At 39.7% G+C, this 21,061-nt stretch overlaps 1 protein-coding gene across 12 annotated transcripts in view; it reads left to right on the forward strand.

Moving 5' to 3' along the window:
• ICA1 (islet cell autoantigen 1) overlaps positions 1–21,061 on the forward strand; it is a 154,262-nt gene that overhangs the window by 11,743 nt on the left and 121,458 nt on the right. For 5 of the 12 annotated variants that reach the window (XM_066353949.1, XM_066353951.1, XM_066353952.1 and 2 more), the window contains 3 exons: positions 12,196–12,232; positions 15,940–16,105; positions 19,764–19,836. In XM_066353949.1, the coding sequence (XP_066210046.1) occupies positions 12,196–12,232; positions 15,940–16,105; positions 19,764–19,836 (276 nt within the window). Of the gene's footprint in view, positions 1–12,130; positions 12,233–15,939; positions 16,106–19,763; positions 19,837–21,061 lie in introns of all 12 variants that reach the window. The other 7 variants (XM_066353950.1, XM_066353954.1, XM_066353961.1 and 4 more) reach the window with 3 other exon arrangements.

Genomic DNA, 21,061 nt, shown 5'->3' on the forward strand with positions numbered 1-21,061 from the left:
TTTTAATTTGCATTTCTCTAATAATTAGTGATTTCAGCATTTTTTCATATGCCTTTTGGCCATCTGTATGTCCTCTTTGGAGAAGTGTGTATTCATTTCTTTCGCCCATGTTTTGATTGGATTGTCTTCCTGGTATTGAGTTTTACAAGTTCTTTATAAATTTTGGTTATTAACCCCATATCAGACGTACTGTCAAATATGTTCTTACATTATGTAATTTGTCTTTTTATTCTGTTCTTATTGTCTTTAGCTGTGAAAAACCTTTTTAGTTTGATATAGTCCCATTTGTTTATCCTGTCTTTTATTTCACATGCCTGTGGAGATAAATCAGCAAATATATTGCTGCAAGAGATGTCAGAGAGCTTACTGCCTATGTTTTCCTCTAAGATGCTTATGGTTTTACGGCTTACATTTAAATCTTTTATCCATTTTGAGTTTATCTTTGTGAATGGTGTAAGTTGATGATCTAGTTTCATTTTTTTGCAGGTAGCTGTCCAATTTTCCCAACACCATTTGTTGAAGAGGCTGTCTTTACTCCATTGTATGCTCTTACCTCCTTTGTCAAATATCAGTTGTCCATAAAGGTGTGGGTTTATTTTTGGGTTCTCTATTCTGTTCCGCTGATCTATATGCCTGTTCTTATGCCAGTACCAGGATGTTTTGAGTACAGTGGCCTTGTAATATAACTTGATATCCGAAAGTATGATACCTCCCACTTTATTCTTCCTTTTCAAGATTGCTGAGGCTATTTGTGTTCTCTTTTGGTTCCATATAAATTTTTGGAATATGTGTTCTATATCTTTGAAGTAAGTCATTGGTATTTTAAATGGTATTGCATTGAATTTATAAATTGCTTTGGGTAATATAGACATTTTAATGATGTTTATTTTTCCTAACCATGAGCACAGTATAAGCTTCTACTTGTTTATATATTCCCTGATTTCTTTTACCAATGTTTTATGATTTTCTGAGTACAAGTCTTTAATTTCCCTGGTTAAATTTAGTCCTAGGTACTTTATTTTTTTGGTTGCAATGGTGAAGGGGATTGCTTCCTTAATTTCTCTTTCTGACAGTTCATTGTTAGTGTATAAAAATGCCTCTGATTTCTGAGTATTAATTTTATATCCTGCCACCTTGCTGAATTCATTTATCAGGTCTAATAGTTTTTTGACTGAGACTTTAGGGTTTCCTATATACAATATCATATCATCTGCAAATAATGATAGTTTTACTTCTTCTTTTCCAATTTGGATGCCTTTTATTTCTTTTTCTTGACTGATTGCTGGTGCTAGGACTTCCAGAACTATGTTGAATAAGAGTGGTGAAAGGGGGCACCCCTGCCTTGTTCCTGATCTTAAGGAGATTGCTTTTAATTTTTGCCCATTGAGTATGATGTTGGCTGTGGGTTTGTCATAGATGGCTTTTATCATGTTGAAGTATGTTTCCTATATTCCCACTTTACTGAGAGTTTTGATCATGAATGGGTATTGGATTTTATCAAATGCTTTTTCTGCATCTATTGAAATTATCATGTGGTTTTTCTTCTTTCTTTTGCTTATATGATGAATCACATTGATTGATTTGCAAATATTGTACCAGCCTTGCCTCCCCAGAATAAATCCCACTTGATCATGGTGTATGATTTTTTTCATATATTGCTGGATCTGGTTTGCTAATATTTTGTTGAGGATTTTAGCATCTAAATTCATCAGGGATATTTGCCTATAATTTTCTTTCTTTGTGTTGGTTTTCTTTCTTTGTCTGGTTTTGGAATCAGAATTATGCTTGCCTCATAAAAGGAGCTTGGAAGTCTTCCTTCCTCTTAATTTTTTTGAAATAGCTTGAGAAGGATAGGAGTTAGTTCTTTGAATATTTGGTAGAGTTCACTTGTGAAGCCATCAGACCCATGACTTTTCTTTGTTGGGAGTTTTTTGATAACTTTCTATCTCATTTGTTTTAATCGGTCTGTTTAGGTTTTCTGATTCTTCCAGATTAAGTTTTGGAAGATTATATGTTTCAAGGAATTTGTCCATTTCCTCTAGGTTTTCTAGTTTTGTGGCATACAGTTCTTCATAGTATTTTCTTACAATATTTTGTATTTCTGTTGTGTCAGTTGTTATTTCTCCACTCTCATTTCTAATTTTATTTATTTGAGTCCTCTCTCATTTTTTCTGGGTGAGTCTGGTTAAAGGTTCATTGATCTTGTTTACCTTTTCAAAGAACCAGCTCCTGGTTTCATTGATCCTCTGTATTATTTCTTTAGCCTCTATCTCATTTATTTCTGCTCTGATCTTTATTATTTCCTTCCTTCTACTACCTCTGGGCTTTACTTGCTGTTCTTTTTCTAGGTCTTTTAGGTGTAGGGTCAAGTTGTTAATTTGAGCTTTTTCTAGCTTCTTAAGGTATGCTTGTAATGCTATGAACTTCTCTCTCAGGACTGCTTTTGCTGTGTCGCATAAATTTTGAGTTGATGTATGCTCATTATCGTTCGTTTCTAGGAATTTTTAAATTTCTTCTTTGATCTCATTGTTAACCCATTTGTTATTTAATAACATGCTATTTAGTTTCCAAGTGTTTGAGTATTTTTCAGTTTTTCTGTTGTGGTTGATTTCTAGGTTCACGCCATTGTGATCAGAGAAAGTGCTCGATATGATTTCAATCTTCTTAAATTTGTTGAGACTGCTTTTGTGTCCTAACATGTGGTCTATACCAGAGAATGTACTCATGAGCCCTTGATAAGAATGTATATTCTGCTGCTTTAGGGTGAAAGGTTCTGAAGATATCTATTAAATCAAGTTGATCTAGTGTGTCCTTTAAGTCTGTTGTTTCTTTGTTAATTTTCTTTCTTGAGGATCTATCTAGTGATGTTAGTGGGGTATTGAAATCCCGTACTATTATAGTATTGATGTTGATCTCGCCCTTTAAATCCATCAAAGTCTGTTTTATATATTTAGATGCTCCTATATTAGGTGCGCAGATATTGATAACAGTTATATCTTCCTGATGGATTTCTCCCTTTATCATTGTGTAGAGACCTTCTTTATTTCTTACTATAGCCTTTTTTTTTTAAAGTCCATTTTATCTGATATAAGTATTGCTACCCCAGCTTTTTTTTTCATTTCCATTTGCGTGAAATATTTTTTCCATCCTTTTACTTTCAGTCTATGTGCATCTTTTGTTTTAAGGTGTGTTTCTTGTAGACAGCATATGTATGGTTCCTGTTTTCTTATCCACGCAGCTACCCTATGTCTTTTGATCGGATCATTTAGTCCATTTACATTTAAGGTTATTATTGATATGTAGTTGATTATTGCCCTTTTATTCTTTAAAACTATATTCCTCTTTTGCTATATTCTTTTTATCCTTTGATCTGTTTACAACAAGCCCCTTAGCATTTTTTTGCAGCATTGGTTTGGTTGTAGTGAATTCCTTGAGTTTTTTTTTTTTTTTTGTCTGGAAAGCTTTTTATTTCTCCTTCAATTTTAAACAATAGCCTTGCTGGATAAAGTAGTCTTGGTTTTAGGTTCTTGTTTTGCATTACTTTGAATATTTCTTGCCGTTCCCTTCTGGCCTCAAGTGTTTCTGTTGAGAAGTCAGAAATCATCCTTATGGGGGCTCCTTTGTAGGTGATAGCCTTTTTTTCTCTAGCAGCTCTTAATATTTTCTCTTTATCACTAAGCTTTGGTATTTTAATTATGATGTGTCTTGGTGTAGATTTCTTTGGGTTTCTCTTTAATGGAGTTCTCTGTGCTTCTTGAACATGTGAGATGTTTTCCTGCCTTAATTGAGGGAAGTTTTCAGCTATGATATGCTTGAATAAAGTCTCTATCCCTTGTTCTTTCTCTTCGTCTTCAGGAACTCCTATGATGCAGATGTTATTTCTCTTCATGATGTTACAGAGCTCTCTTAGGTTTTCCTCAGACTTTTTGAGTCTCTTTTCTTTTTTCTGCTCTGCTTTTGTGCCTTTACTTATCATGTCCTCTAACTCGCTGATTCGATTCTTTGCTTCATCCATCCTGCTTTTAATTCCTTCCATTGTGCTCTTTATATCAGATATTGTATTTGTCATTTCTGACTGATTCTTTTTTATTATTTCAATGTCCTTTTTTATATTTGCTATCTCTTTATTTAGGTGTTTGTATTGACCATCTATTGTTGTTCTAAGACCTTTCAGCATCCTAACAGTCATTATTTTAAACTCTGCATCTGGTAATTTGATTATATATGACTCATTCAGGTCCTTTTCTGGGGATTTCTCTTGATTCATTTGTGTTGCATTTCTCTGCTTTCTCATTTTGTCTGTGTAAAGGAAGGTTTTGGCCAAAATGACTGGAGTCATTTTGTCTGTGTAAAGGAAGGTTTGGCCTCTGTTCCCTAGGTATGGTCTGTCAGCAGGCCCACCACCCCCTCTGCTGTTGCTGCCTAGGGCATTTGGGTATGGGCATTGCCGGTGCCTGCCCACTGGGGCTGTTGCTGTGGTTTCTGCCTCTCATTCACGGGAGTGGCTGTGATTACATGCTCAGGTGTACAAGCCTCGGTGGCCTTGGCCTTCACCCCACCCCTGCTGGTGGTGTTATGCTCAGCCCTGAGGGCAGGGGTGAGCACCTTTGCTCAGTTGCAGGTTTCCGCCTGATTCTGGGCTTTCTTCCTGCCCCTGAAGGAGGAGCCCGCTTGTGGGACAGCTGCTAGTCTTGGCTCCACAGTTTGGATGGGACTGTATGCCAGGTTCAGTAGCGGGACTCCGCCTGTTCTAGGCTTTTGGCTCCACCCCTGTGGGAGGATCCAGCTCCCAAGTCAGGCCACAAGCCTTGGTTCTTGGCAGGGCAAGGCTGCACTCCTGCGCCCTTGCTCAAGGGTGGGTCTCCACCCCTTCCAGGGTTCCCGCCCTCCCCCCCCCCCTCTGCAGGCTGGATTGCAGACGGCCTGCAGCTGGGCTTGACTGCTTTTGCACATCCCCTCCTCCCCAGCCTGGCAAGACTGAGCTCACACCTGGGCCTCAGTTGTGGCCAGCCAACTTCTGCCCTTGCCCACAGTACTGTGCTTCTGCGTCCCGCCGCCGCCCACCCTGGGCGAGCCCTCAGCCGTGTGGGTGGGGGCACTGCAGCTCAGACCCTAAGACTCACTACTGTAGACCCAAAAGCTCCCTCCTTCTAAGTGACTCTGTTCTGAGTGCTGCGGGAGAGCTTGTTTGGCTGGTGTCCTGCTTCCCTTTGCTGGTATTGCTGTTTCTGGGGGAAATATTTGCTTCAGATTTGGGGAGTGACTCGTCCCAGAGGTTAGGGTGGCTGTCTCTCAAAATGATTCTCCCTGTGCCTCCTAGATTACACTCTCTTCCTGCTACTCCAGTCCTCTTCTCTCTCCCCATCTCCCGGAGCCCTGGGTGAGTGGTTGTGAGAGAGGTTTTCTGTGCCGTCCCTTTAAGAAGAATCCTGGGTCTGAGAAATCAGTCTCTTTCTCACAAACAGTATCCTGTCTTGTTTCCAGCTAAACATTGTCCATATGCCTCTTCTAGGCTCTGGGGCTGCAGGCTGGGGCTTTGTTCCTGGGGCTCAGGACCCTTCCCTCTCTGCTAAACTCACTTCCCGCCACATGAGTCTCTCCCGGCTGCCATTTGCTCCAGGGAGCTGGGCAGCCCTCTCCACGTTTCCGCTTTTCCTACCAGTCTCAGTGTGGCTTCTTCAATGTTCCTTGGTTGAAGAGTCCTCTTAGTTTAGTCCAAAGTTGGTTTTTCCAGACGATGGTTCTTAAAATTAGTTTGTAATCCACTTTGGTTCTTGGAGGTGGAAGTTGGTACCGAGATTTTATTTTTGTAATGACATTTCTGACAATAATCATCAGCATTTCTCGGCAGAAGTACTATTTAAGGTATTTTCATCTGTACAGAATATTAGGGATCTTAGTTACAGAATTAATCTCTAGCTCTTTATTGATTTTCTTAATGCCATAGACCAGGGCTGTTCAATAAAAATATAATGGCAGCTACATGTGTAATTTAGATTTTATTTTTTCATTTTTATAGAAAGAGGGAGAAAGAGTGAGAGAGAGAGAAAGGAGAGAAAGATGAGAAGTGTCAACTCATAGTTGTGGCACCTTAGTTGTTCATTGACTGCTTTCACATATGTACCTTGACTGGGGGTCTCCAGTTGAGCCAGTGACCCCTTGCTCAAGCAGGAAGCATCAACTTTCATATGTGCCTTGACCAGGCAAGCCCAGGGTTTCGAACTAGCGACCTCAGCATTCTAGGTTGATGGTTTATTCACTGCACCACCACTGGTCAGGCCACATGTATAATTTAAAATATTCTGATATGCACATTTAAAAAACTAAAAAGAAACAGGTGATATTAGATAATATATTGTAGTTAACCTAATATATTCAAAGTATTATTTCAACATAAAATATAAAAATATATAGAATATATAAATAAATATCAAATTAAATTAAATATTAAGTGGAATATGTAAATATATATTTATATGTACCTAATATAGTTATATAAAGTTCAAATATATCAATATATCAATAGCAGATATTTATAATTTTTATAAATATAAGATACAGATTAATGAGGTAGTTAGTTTACTTTTTTGTGGCCAGTCCTAAGTCTTCAAAATCCAGGATATGTTTTACATATAAATCAGATCTGAATTCAGACTAGTCACATGTGTCTAGTGGCTCCTACATTGGACAACACAGTCTTAGATGATTGAGTTAATTTAGCTCAGATTATTGGTTTCATAAAAAATTTTGAAAGTTGACATCATTTTTTTTTTATTTTTTGGTTGGCGTCATTCTTTGAAATAATGTTTATAAGAGACTTCCAGATTTATAATTGGATACATGGATCCCAATTATAAAATGAAGTTTTGAAACATAATTTAATTTATTACTATCATCTAGTAATGTTCTGGGCTGGCAGTTGAAAGTTGTAATATTTCTTTACAGAAGTTTGTTGAGACCTTTGTCTGACTAGGGCGTTCTGTCATTATTCACCTTTTGAGCTTAAGCTTTTAGAGAAAAAGCCGCGATAAGTACTAGATATTAAACTCCAAAAGCTAAATTCTAATGGACATTTGAAAGTTACATTAAAAAGTTACGTATTTATACGGCACGTTTTTGAAATTAGTCTTGTCATTAGCAAAAATAACCTGTTTTGTGTGTATGTGTGTTTCTAGTCTTCTGACCCATTTTGTATCGTATGCTCTTGTTGATGCCTTTGAGGCATGTATTTTCACATGCCAGCCTCTGTTATTGTCGCCAGGATTTTTGTTGTAGCACAAAATTCACCCTCGAACATACTTTGCAAACAGGGCTTTCAATAAGAGAAAGGCAAGCAAGATGTAGACTATGTGCCTGGGAGCCCTCTGAGTTTTGTCTCATTTTGTTTGTTTTTTTGTATGTGGGGGGGGACACATCATTTTTAACTAATATTAATGTTAAGGAGGAAAAGCTTTTAGAGAAAATCTTGGCTATTATTATTATTATATTTTTTTAGTTTCTTAGAGTATAATAACCTGCTATGTTTGACATTTTCCTTTGAGAAACAGCTCATAGAATAGAAGAAGAGACTGAGGAGAGCACTGTGCGATTAGAGTCCCTCCTTGTGAACTTGATCTTTAACCTGATTTTGGACATATTTTCTCCATTTTCAGAACCCTAATTTTTTTATCTTTAGAAAAGATGTGTTCATCCTCTCTAAACTTTTCCATATATAAATGTCTCTGAAAGTAATTTAAGTTCGCTTTGTAGTTTTTGCACCTGGGGGCATTCTAGATGTCAGTTAGTCTATGCTACTATTTTACAAGAGAGCAAAGTAAGGCCAGATAGAGTGACTTGGAGTAGTCAGAAGATTGTGGCATGGTCAGCATGATCATGAGTTTACTGGATTTATTTTATATTGAGAAGCAAATTGGGAAACAAATTATATTGGCATTAAAAATATTTACATTAGGGATGTGATTTAATAGGTTTAGGGCATTGTTAAGCTTAACTAATGTCTATATAATACCTGAGCTGCTTAAAAATGTGCATGAGACGATCATTTACAATTCAGATTTTAACAGTGACTTGCATGTGTAGAGTTTAAATAAGAACATCCATTTGTTACCTGAACAGGCTGTGGCGCCATGGATAGAACATCAGCTTGGGATGCTGAGGACCTAGGTTTGAAACCCCAAGGTTACCGGCTTGACCATGAGCTCACCAGCATGAGCATGGGGTCATAGGCATGACTCCATGGTCTCTGGCTCGAGACCCAAAGTCACTGGGTTGAGCAAGGGGTCACTGGCTCAACTGCAGCCCCCAGTCAAGGCACATATGAGAAAGCAATGAACAACTAAAGTTAGTACTTCTCATCTCTCTCTCTCTCTCTCTCTCATCAAAAAAAAAAAGAAAAAAAATTTCCAGAAAGAATTTCTCCATTTAGCTGTAGTGCTCAGACTTTAATGTGCTTAAGAATCTCTTGCAAGCCTGTTACAAATGCAGGTTCCCAGACACATTCTTAGAGATTCTTGTTCAGTAGGTGAGGGATGGGGCTCAGGAATTGGCATGTTAACACCCCAGAAGATTCCAGTACAAGTGGCTGTAAATAGTACCTTGAGGGACACTCCATGTTGCACCATAACCTGGAAGGGGTTGGAAGTCCAGGTAGAAGGGGCAGTTTGCTCAGTGATTTTACTTAATCTCTTTTACCTCAAAGAACTTAAATTGTTAAATATTTTCAATGATCAAAAATTTATCAAACTGTTGCAGCAAATGAAATAGTCAACAGTGAAAAGGCAACTTGCTGAATGGGAGAAGGTATTTGCAAACCATATATCAAATAAAGGGTTAAAATGCAGAATAACCAAAACTCCTACAATACAATAACAAAAATGTTACCCCATTAAAAAATAGGCGCAGAATTTGAATAGACATTTCTCCACAGAAGGCATGAAAATAGCCAGTGAGCATATGAAAAGATGCTCACCTTCACTAATGACCAGGGAAATGCAAATCAAATCCACTATGACATATCACCTCATAAGGATGATTGCTACTTAAAAAAAAAAAAGTCCAGAAATAACAAGTGTTGGTGAAGGTGGAGAAATTGGACCCTTGAAGCACTATTGATGGGACTGTAAAATGATGTAGTCGCTGTGGGAAAAAGTATGACTACCACATAATCTAGCAACCCCCCTTCTGGGTATATATCCTAAAAGAATAAAAACAGAATCTTAAAGAGATATTTTCACACCCCTGTTTATTGCAGCATTATTCACAATAGCCTAGATGCAGAAGCAACCTAAGTGTCCCTCAGTGGGTGAATGGATTTACATACATACAATGAAAGATTAGTCTTAAAAAAGAAGGAAAACCTGTCATACGTTACAACACAGATGATCGTGAGGACATTGTTCTAAGTGAAATAAGCCAATCACAACACAAACGCTGCATGATTCTACTTACACAAAGTATCTAAGATAGTCAAACTAAGAGCTGGGGCAGGGGTCCCCAAACTACGGCCCGCGGGCCACATGCGGCCCCCTGAGGCCATCTATCCGGCCCCCACCGCACTTCGGGAAGGGGCACCTCTTTCATTGGTGGTCAGTGAGAGGAGCATAGTTCCCATTGAAATACTGGTCAGTTTGTTGATTTAAATTTACTTGTTATTTATTTATTTATTTATTTATTTTTGTATTTTTCTGAAGCTGGAGACAGGGAGAGACAGTCAGACAGACTCCCGCATGCGCCCGACCGGGATCCACCCGGCACGCCCACCAGGGGCGATGCTCTGCCCATCAGGGGGTGATGCTCTGCCCCTCCGGGGCGTCGCTCTGCTGCGACCAGAGCCACTCTAGTGCCTGGGGCAGAGGACATGGAGCCATCCCCAGCGCCTGGGCCATCTTTGCTCCAATGGAGCCTTGGCTGCGGGAGGGGAAGAGAGAGACAGAGAGGAAGGAGGGGGGGTGGAGAAGCAGATGGGCGCTTCTCCTATGTGCCCTGGCCGGGAATCGAACCCGGGTCCTCCGCACGCCAGGCCAACACTCTACTGCTGAGCCAATCAGCCAGGGCCTACTTGTTCTTTATTTTAAATATTGTATTTGTTCCCATTTTGTTTTGGTTTTTTTTTTAACTTTAAAATAAGATATGTGCAGTGTGCATAGGGATTTATTCATAGTTGTTTTTTTTATAGTCCGGCCCTCCAACGGTCTGAGGGACAATGAACTGGCCCCCTGTGTAAAAAGTTTGGGGACCCCTGGGCTGAGGACTGGGAGTTGTTCAGTAGGCATCAAGTTCCAGTCATGCACGGTGAAAAAGTTGTGGAGATCTGTTGTACAATAATGTTGTGGTTAACAATACTGTACTATACACTTCAACATTGTTAAGAGAATAAATTTATTTTTTTTACTGCAATAAAAATATTAATCAGGAAGTACTAACTGTCCTAATAGTTCCTGGTGAAATAGAACTCAAGGAAAGAGTATAATCATTTCATTTCCTTGAACAATATCTTTTTATGAGAAATGTTGTTGGAAGCTCTGAGCTAAAGAAAGTAAACGGGTACTTGCTGTGAGGCTGTCTGGGTGGTTCATGGCATCGCTATGACTTACTGAGCAGAGGGCAAGGCTTACTCATCGTGAATGTCACTTCCAAAGCAACTTGTCCAAGAACCTGGACGCCCTCCAGGAGGAAGAGACATGCTGATTGCAGGATGCTGTCATTCTGGTGACATCTGGACAGTCTAAGAAAATGTTCTCCTCCCTCTTACCCAAAGCCTGGCATTTCAACACCTCAATTTAGTTCCCTTAACACATTTTTTATAAAAGCCTGGGAAACTTTAATCATTTTAGGGATACTGGTTGTTAGGACCCTTTCTAAGGCAAAGGGAGATGCCTGCATTGATTTTGTTGGAGTAGCCAGCGCTCATACACTGAGCGTTCCCTCAGGTGGCCAGCAGTCTGGCTGGCCAGTGGCCATCCCTGTAGGTAGTGAGCTCACCAGTCTTTCTAGTAACTGGTAGGCAGGTGTAACTGGGTTGGTTGACTCTGCCCCTCCCTGTTGCTTGGCTAGCTTCTATGAATGGGTATGTGGAGTTAGTGTCAAAGGCACCTGATAGGCTGGTAAAAACCGAAATAAACATGGTTTCCTCCTTTTCACCCTTCTTGGTATCTCATTTTAGCCAATTAACTCTTTTGTTCGGTTGTTTTTTTGTTTGTTTATTTTTTTGCAATGGGCTGGTTCATTTTTTTTTTTTTTTTTTCTTCTGAAGCTGGAAACGGGGAGAGACAGTCAGACAGACTCCCGCATGCGCCCGACCGGGATCCACCCGGCACGCCCACCAGGGGCGACACTCTGCCCACCAGGGGGCGATGCTCTGCCCCTCCGGGGCGTCGCTCTGCCACGACCAGAGCCACTCTAGCGCCTGGGGCAGAGGCCAAGGAGCCATCCCCAGCGCCCGGGCCATCTTTGCTCCAATGGAGCCTTGGCTGCGGGAGGGGAAGAGAGAGACAGAGAGGAAGGAGGGGGGGCGTGGAGAAGCAAATGGGCGCTTCTCCTATGTGCCCTGGCCGGGAATCGAACCTTGGTCCCCCACACGCCAGGCCGATGCTCTACCGCTGAGCCAACTGGTCAGGGCCCTTTTTTTTTAATACTGTTTATCCAAATATTTCAAATCTCTAAAGAAGCATACAGATGCAATATACTCGCCACCTAGCCAGACACAGAGAACACTGTGGGTACAGTTGAAGTCCCTGCATACACCTCGAATAACGTCCCTCATCCCCACTGCAGTGGTAACTGTTATATGGAATTTATTGTTCATCATAAGTGATTCCTTGTACCTTTACTATATGACAATTTTATACTTTAGTAGTATATAGCACTGCTTTGCATGTTATGGTCTCATTTTATGTAGTTTCTACAACCTTCCTTTTTCATTCAACCTGCTGTTCACTTCTTAAACTTTATTTGGGATATTTATTTTAGTGTTACTTAGCTAATCTCAACACCAATGTACAATGTTATTGTGTAATAGTATTGGGCCCCTAAAATACAACAAGAAGTGGCTTAGATTGGAATTTTTATGTGTCAAGTTAACATATAATTGTAATATAGTGTGTAACTGTTAAACATATTTGTTTTATTTCAGGCTATAATATAACTTATCCTCTTATGCTTTTTCCCTGACCCTTCTCCCCAAATCATCAACAATAGAAAAAAAAGGAGAAGAAAACATGTCAGGACACAAATGGTAAGTAATTTGTTGTCTTTTTTAAACTGGAAAGACTAATGAAAGAGGAAAACGCATAGTATGTGCTCAATAAATGTCTACTGAATAGAAAAAAATCAAGAGTCACATTAGCAATAAATAACTTGTTAGTTCCTATCTAATGCTGAATATAGTCATGTTTAGTATCCCTATTAAGTGTAATATGGAATCCAAGTAACCAAAAATATGTTTTCATCTAATGAATATTTTCTAAGAAATTTCTTTATATATAACTTTTCTCTTGAGAATCTAATGTTGGCTTTTCTTACCACCATTTCTTCAAATGTAATGAATTGATACATTTTTATCACTATCTTATTTACAACTTCTAATATTAGGATTATAAGGGAATTTTATGTAGGGAAGCTATAAAATTAATGAACACAAACTCTGACTCATTAATTAATAGTCATGACTTCAACCTTCATGAACATTCATGACCCAATCACTGTTGGAACTGATGATGAAGGAAATAGATGTGGTAATCATATGGCAACGTTAGCACTGATATTTATGTGCCTATAATACATCTCAGCAGTGTGGTTAACATCTTATAAATTCCAGATCTGTTTCAAGCAGTGTTTCTGAACCCTTCTGAACCCCTGATCCATTAGGCAAGCAGGTCTTTGTCATGTTTTACCACCTTTAATTTGTACCATGAAAAATGTGGTGCATATTTTTTATTTATCAAATGCACAATTAATTACAACAAAGAATGTACTTCTTAATCCCTCCTCTCTCAGTAGAAAAGCAATCAGGTCCAAGTCCTCTTTAATATCAAGTGTCAAACTTTAAAAGAATTTTTGCATCTCTTAACATGTAATGACTTTTAATTGGTAATTAATAAATGGCTAAGGGATTTAGTTTCCCTGAGTGTCCCCATTTGACAGCTTTCTAACTAACAGTTGTCAGACTTTTTTTTTTTTAATTGTTCCATCTTGCCTCATTAAGACAGGGGGGTGATTCCATCCTGTGAGCCTCCTAATGGCTGTCATATCAGAGCAGCAGGCTCAGGAAGCAGGTAGTCACTTGTGTAGAGAGACTTGGAGAGCCCCAAGGAGTGGGCCCTTCCCCATAGTCTTTCTTCCACTGACTCTGTCACTTCATTGATTGCTGCTAAAACACAAGGGCTGCCGGGACCATTGAAATGAGCACTGGACTGGGATTCAGGGCACTGGATTTTAATACTGTGTGACTTTACTCTAGATCAGTGGTCCCCAACCTTTTTTGGGCCATGGACCGGTTTAATGTCAGAAAATATTTTCATGGACCGGCCTTTAGGGTGGGACGGATAAATGTATCATGTAACTGAGACAAGCATCAAGAGTGAGTCTTAGACAGATGTAACAGAGGGAATCTGGTCATTTTTTAAAAATAAAACATCATTTAGACTTAAATATAAATAAAACAGAAATAATGTAAGTTATTTATTTTTTCTCTGTGGACCGGTACCAAATGGCCCACAGACCGGTACCGGTCCCCAGCCCAGGGGTTGGGGACCACTGCTCTAGATTCTTAACCTTTTAAAACCTAAGGTTCCTCATTTGTTAAATGAACAGGGGTGGGGGTAAGTCATTTTCACTCGATTTCTAAAGCCCCTTTTGGTTTTTGAAAATGGAAATTTTTTTTGTTAATCCATGACCTTTGGGGGGACAGGAAATAAAAAGATACTATGCAAAGAAGTGCACCCAATTTCTCATTCTTGAAAATTCTATTTCCCTGAAATAACCACAGTTTTGGGGGTAGATGTATGTCCTCCAATCTATTAATGTGCATACTCTAAGGAGAGATTTTCTTTCATATAAAAATTATAGCTATTTTCTATTATATAAGCTTATAATAAAACTGCTAAATGATGCAGAAGCCATGAAAGTCTCTCCAATCCTACTTCCCTAAAGATAACCATTACTAAGAAAGTCATCTGAAATCCTTTATGACTTTTCAAGAATAAGTCTGTGAACTGAGAGTTAGACACGTTATCTGAGAAGAGATTATAAATCATCAGGTTTTGAGAGACAGGTATGTTGAAATGGTAGTATAAAGCAATGTTTTAGGACACAGGTCTGGCATAGTTTTAGTGGTGGCAATACCATGAGATAGAATATGATGTGTGTCCATGTAGGAGAGACGCAGGACCAGGTGGGCCTTTGAAGCGGGAGCCCTGGACAGCAGGAGGGTGCAGACAGGATGGGAGGGGTGGAGTGCCAACAGAAAACTTTCTGTCAATATTTGAGGCACTCTGGTCACTCTTCCAGAATTCCATTTCATTTTCAATTTTTTTTTCCTAATTTCTTCTTATGTACATTTTTTTAGAATTTTTTTTTTGAGAGAGAGAAAGGAAGAGAGAGAAAGAAAGGAATGGAGAGAGAGGAGGGAGAGAGAGAGAGAGGGAGGAAGGGAGAGAGAGAAAAGCATCAACTCGTTTCTACACTTCGTTGTACATTGATTGGTTTTTATACCTTTCTTGGTTAGGGATCAAACTGATGACCTCTGGCTCAAGCCTATAACCTCGGGGTCGAGCCAGCTTGAGCTAATGGCCCTGGGATCATGTCAGCGACCCCAGGCTCAAGCCAACAAGCTCGGGTTTCAGGCCCACAACCTTGACATTCTGTCCGAAGCTCTATCCACTGCACTACCTGAATATATTTTAAGCATTTATATTTTAAAAATTAAAGTTTTAATATCAGAAATCTATAACTTTTTAAAAATGTTTTTAAATTTTATTTGACTTTGGTAAGAAATCTATCCTCACAACAATGTTTAAGTGGACAGTGTAGGGCTACTGTATTCATCAGGCAGAATTGAAACATTCTGACTGTTGATAAGGAATTTCCCATTTCCCTCTCACCCCATCCAGCCCCTGGTAGCCACCACCTTGCTCTCTGACTCCATGAGTTTGGCTATTTAGGTCCCTCTGGGACAGAGTTAGAGCATGCTGTGTTTCAGCCCCTTATCTCTGCTTTTCTGCCATCACTTTGGTGTTGGTGTGACGCTGGCCTGGAGGAATATTGGTGTGTCGGCGTCATCTCTGCTTCACTGGGTGACTTGAGCCCGTCACCCTGCCTGGCTTGGCCTCACTTCCCTCCACTTCTAAAAGGGCTGTGACCTACCTGTTGATATCTAAACTCTCTTCAAGGTTTAGCTTCTCTTTTTCCTGCAATAATTGTTTTATTTTTTTCACTAACTTTTAAGGTCTTAGAGTCAGCGTTGATCCACTTTTTTGGTGTAATTACCATAAAAGAAAGTATTTATATGTTGATTAATGTTGTAAATGTATAATACAGGGGGTCCTCAGGTTATGACACAGTTCTATCCTAGGACAGTGACATAACCTGAATTTTGATGTAAGTTGAATCACATCCTCGCCTAAGTCACTTACCTAGCCTAACACAGTTGTAAAATCATAATCTAGAACACAAAAACACAACTAAGCCACAGAAAAAGGAAAAAGACATAAATATACTGTACTGTAGTAACAGAAAAAAAAATGACCAAAAAATGAGGATAAAAAAATTCCTTCAATTTTTTAAAGTTTTTATGGGAGTAAGCGTCGTAAACTCAAAACGTCATACATCGAGATTGTCATAATCCAAGGACCCCCGTACAAGGTTTAAATAAGTTCTTTCACACTGAAATATCTCAGTCGTTGTGAAAGCCATGAATGAAATAGTTCCTTGAATGTGTTTCAGCAGCTACCCCTGGGACCTACAGGACCGATGCGCTCAGGAGAAGTCGGTCGTAAACAAGATGCAGCAGAAGTACTGGGAGGCGAAGCAGGTCTTGATCAAAGCCACGGGGAAGAAGGAAGATGAGCACGTGGTGGCTTCGGATGCTGACCTGGATGCCAAGCTGGAGGTGAGCCCTTGACACCTCTCCACACAGCCACCTGGCCTGGGTCATGGTCCTAGAGTGGATCCATCTGGGCACGCATAGGTTTGCTTTAGATTTGAAAATCCATTGTGAACAACTAGTTCATGCGGACGATCTAGGATCAGATCAATTCAATCCCTGCCTGGTCTTTTAAAAGAAATCTAACAGATTTTCCTATAACTACTCATATGCCTCAGTTAATTTGTTTGATTTTTTGTTGTTGTTATAATTGTTGTTGTTATTTTTTGCACTTAGTTCAAATGCATGGCATGTGGTACGTTCTCAGTAGAGTTTGCTGAAATCTGTCAATGCAATTAAAGAACCCCCACTAGTGATGGCAACACTAGGGTTTGCAAATGTTTACATTTACCAAAAGAAAAAAGGATGATAGGGAAGATCCTGGAAAGTAGAGCCTAGTAAGCTTGGTGTTCTACCCTGGAAAATTCTAGAATGACTTAGTGAAGCAGCTATTTCGTTAGACTAGTTAATAATACAGTGAGCTGAATTTGTATCTGGTTGCACCTGGAATACCAATATCACAGGTGGAAGGCCCACAGACTCCCTGTGTTTTTGGACATTCTGCCAGTAGTTTAGATTGAAATATAAACAGCAGAATTCTGTGAATAGCAGGGCGCTGAGAGGAAAAATATGCTACATGACCTGATAAAAATTCAAAGTGATCTCCAGATTTAATATATAAGCTAAAGTTATTAAGCTGAACATTTAATGGGACTAAAACAAAAGCCTCAGGATTTCAAAAAGCTGGGTTAGACAGGATGTTCTCATGCAGATTGCTCCGATGGAGAAAGTACCACCCGAGGTATCTGTTCTGATTTTAGTATTCCAAGTAAGTTAAAACGAGTTTAAGTAGCTTATGCTTTTCACATCATATAGCTTTGTTTCTCTTTTTAACACCCTAGTGAATGAATTCCACATGTTAATTATTAGTGCATTACATGCAATACAGCTATTTTATATTTATTCTTAGACTTTTGCAGAAGCATTTTTACCAAGTTAACTACACCAGGGGTCCCCAAACTATGGCCATTTATCCGGCCCCCGCCGCACTTCCAGAAGGGGCACCTCTTTCATTGGTGGTCAGTGAGAGGAGCACATTGACCTTCTCATTAGCCAAAAGCAGGCTCATAGTTCCCATTGAAATACTGGTCAGTTTGTAGATTTAAATTTACTTGTTCTTTATTTTAAATATTGTATTTGTTCCCATTTTGTTTTTTTACTTTAAAATAAGATATGTGCAGTGTGCATAGGGATTTGTTCATAGTTTTTTTTATAGTCCAGCCCTCCAGTGGTCTGAGAGACAGTGAAACTGTGTAAAAAGTTTGGGGACCCCTGAACTACACTTTAATCAAATAGTTGCTGTCCTAGCCACAGAGCATCCAACTGTTAGCTGTGACTAACCATTTTACACATGACAGAGGTTTCTGCTGCAGCAATGTTAATACTGGTGTTGATGTTTATAGAGACTGGATTCCATCAATTAAACACATGAAAATGATATGCAAACCATTTTGATCTGGTCTTACACTGTTACCCATACAGGGAAAGCCGATAGAACAAGAACTTCTATGCTACTGGCACAGAAAGCTAGTGCCAAGCTAATGGTCAGGTTTCTTTACAATCTGTTGGGAAGCTAAGGTAGAAATGTTGCTCTAAGTTTAAGTATTTGTTAAAATAGCTTGTTAATAAAATATTTTTCTCAAAAATAGCTCCTAAGTACAAAAACACACAAGACTAACCTGATAGGTGTCTGTTAGTGGGTGCTTAGCACAGGACACTGACTGGATGTGGAAATGTTTCTCATCTTATTTTGGGTGCGGTTACAAGAGTGATTGTATACAATTGTCAAACTCACAGAACTGAACCCTGCAGAGCTGTGCGTTTTATTGCATTTAATTTAGACTTCAGTTTAAAAAAAGTAAACAGTAACAACAGATCAGATCCTGACCATAATTTATGAATTACCATGTGTTGGTGGTTTGTGACCCAGAATACTGATATCAAGTATTTGTTAAGAAACAGACTCAGCCTGCTGGTTTTCCTATTTTGTTTTCTGGTAAAAGGTTGTTGCTTTGTTTTGTTGTTGTTGCTTTTCTTTTCTAAAGAGGTAGAGGGTGCATTATAATGAAATGAGATTTAGTAAAATGTGTACTCTTTTTTTTTTTTTTTTCTCTGAAGCTGGAAACGGGGAGAGACAGTCAGACAGACTCCCACATGCGCCCGACCGGGATCCACCCGGCACGCCCACCAGGGGGCGACGCTTTGCCCACCAGGGAGCGATGCTCTGCCCCTCCGGGGTGTCGCTTCTGTTGGGACCAGAGCCACTCTAGCGCCTGGGGCAGAGGCCAAGGAGCCATCCCCAGCGCCCGGGCCATCTTTGCTCCAATGGAGCCTTGGCTGCGGGAGGGGAAGAGAAAGACAGAGAGGAAGGAGAGGGGGAGGGGTGGAGAAGCAGATGGGTGCTTTTCCTGTGTGCCCTGGCCGGGAATTGAACCCGGGACTTCCGCACGCCAGGCTGACGCTCTACCACAGAGCCAACTGGCCAGGGCCAAATGTGTACTCTTTGTGTCCAAGTTTTAACATATTAAACATTCCTGGGAATAGTTTTAATCTTTTAAGTATAGATGTATGCCTCCGTTTTTGTTAATTTGGTCATATATATTATGAAGCATATCACCTAATTTGATTAAAAGAGTGAAGGGCTTTCTACTACCAGGGTATAATTGCTACAGCACCAGGGCCAGTGAGCTCGAGACAGAGGCAAGGCCTTGCCCTGTCACATCGGGTGGCTCTTCAGGGGCAGAACGCTCGTCTGCCAGGGTTCCTGAGAGATACCAGCCCTGGCCAGTGCGTTGGTGGAGACAGTGTAAAGCTTCTGTTCTCTCCTCTCTTGAGCTGTCTCAGTTTCTGAAGCAAAGCCGGTCCACCATGAGTTAAAAGTCCAGCCCACCTGCTTTTCCCTTCACTTCCTCTGTCGTGGCCATCGCATGACATTAGCTTTCTTCTCTGCATGTTTTATGAAATCACTGGGAAAATAAGGAGTGATGAGGCTGCCAGGTTAATTCCATTTTCCCAGATGTCTTCTAAACAGAATGTTCAGCTGATAGAGTTTTGTTTGCTTTTTTTATAGAGTTGTTATAGCATGCCATAAAAGACATTAGGATCACAAACTAAGCTAATTTTATGTTTTAAATATGATGCTTAATTGACGGGTTCTCCATTAAAATAGGAAAAAAGACAGCAAGTGGTAAAAATAAATAAATAAATTAGATTATGAGGGAATACTGGGTCTCGGGTGTACCAAGTCCTCTAATTGGGCCCTTCACTTAGGATTTCTGTTTATCAGCTATCGTTTCAATTGTCTGGAGGAAGTCACTGTTCTGCAGGTCATACTTTGGATTGCAGAGATGATAAATTCCAATAAACACAGAGCCACAGGAGCACATAGGAAGGCTTTGGCCGCAGCTTCTGCATCGTCCACCACAGAACATCAGGCACACTTAGCACACGGGCCTGTTTTTAGTGGGCAAATCAAACACTATGGTTATATGTTCAATGTAATTAAATATTTTTATTTCACTGCTGTCTGTTTTATTTGGCATTTTGTTTGTATTTTTTATTACAGCTATTTCACTCAATCCAGAGAACCTGTTTGGACTTGTCTAAAGCAATTGTACTCTATCAAAAGAGAATATGTTGTAAGTATACCATACGTATAAATATTCACCAGTTAGACAGTAAGAAATAGAATATTTTGCCTTACTGTATCATATGTTTAGGAGGTAAGACAAAGTCACTGGTAGTTAGGAGCGTCTGTCTTTGCCCTTTAAGAAGTAGGGAAGAGGGACTTTAAATATTTGATCAGAAACCCTTTACATGGGCTGTATATCTTACAAGTACCGTAACAGTTGAGTTCTGTATTGGGTCGCCCATGATTAAGTACAAGCCATTTATTTTTCTAATTATTAAAACATTTTCTCAGTTTTTAAATCTTGGGATTTTTTTAAACTAGGTTTTGTTTGTTTGTTTGTTTGTTTGTTTTTTGTTTTGTTTTATTGCCCTGGCTCTATTTCTAATTTTATTATTTTTAAAATTACCAAATGGAGAGAGAAGGCACATATAATTAGTGCATTGGCAATGTCTTACTGCCAGTACTTCTTTATCAATGTTTCTTAGGTTGGATATTGGGTTACTAGAGAAGCAGACTTTCCTATGATCATCTGGCTTAAACGCATGAGCATATCTCTGAAATGCTAATATCAAGTTGTACATTACTATGCCTTTCTATTTCTATTTGAAGGTGATTTAATAGTACACTTTCTATATTTCTGAGACTAAATGGGATGTTTTTTTCTGTTTCTGTCTGCTGTCAAACCTTTTCCCAACAATCACAAATTAACAATTGAAAATTTTCCTTCATTGGGGGTCTTTTACTAAGACTTTTTGGGGATAAGTACAAAATCCTAGGACTTAGAGGCAGAATTCTATAAACTGTCTATGTTGCTATGTACTAAGTGTTTGAGCTAAAACTTCTCCAGGGCGGTAACTCCACCGTCTTGAGCAATGAGGAAACAACATACACGATACAGCCACACCCACCACTCCTCTGTCCCCTATTTGGTCAGTCTCAATCACAGGTTTACTTCGTCACCAACACAGGGTTCAGGTCCCCTTCCTCCCTCCATCTTCACTGCCGCGCTCTCAGCTCAGGCATCCCCCTCTCGATTTGCCACGGCGGCTTCCTGACTCGCTGCCTCGCTTTGCCTCTTCCAGTCCACTGTCTGCGCTGCAGTCACGGAGCAGTCCGGCCGCTGTCGTGGGGCTCCCAACTGTCAAAGCAGGGACAATTTGAGCAGCAAAACAAATAATGACTATTGGATTACAACCCATAAAGTCAAATAGTCAAATATCTATAAAGTCTAT

This window comes from Saccopteryx leptura, chromosome 12 (assembly GCF_036850995.1).
Source record: "Saccopteryx leptura isolate mSacLep1 chromosome 12, mSacLep1_pri_phased_curated, whole genome shotgun sequence".
Classification (NCBI taxonomy): domain Eukaryota; kingdom Metazoa; phylum Chordata; class Mammalia; order Chiroptera; family Emballonuridae; genus Saccopteryx; species Saccopteryx leptura.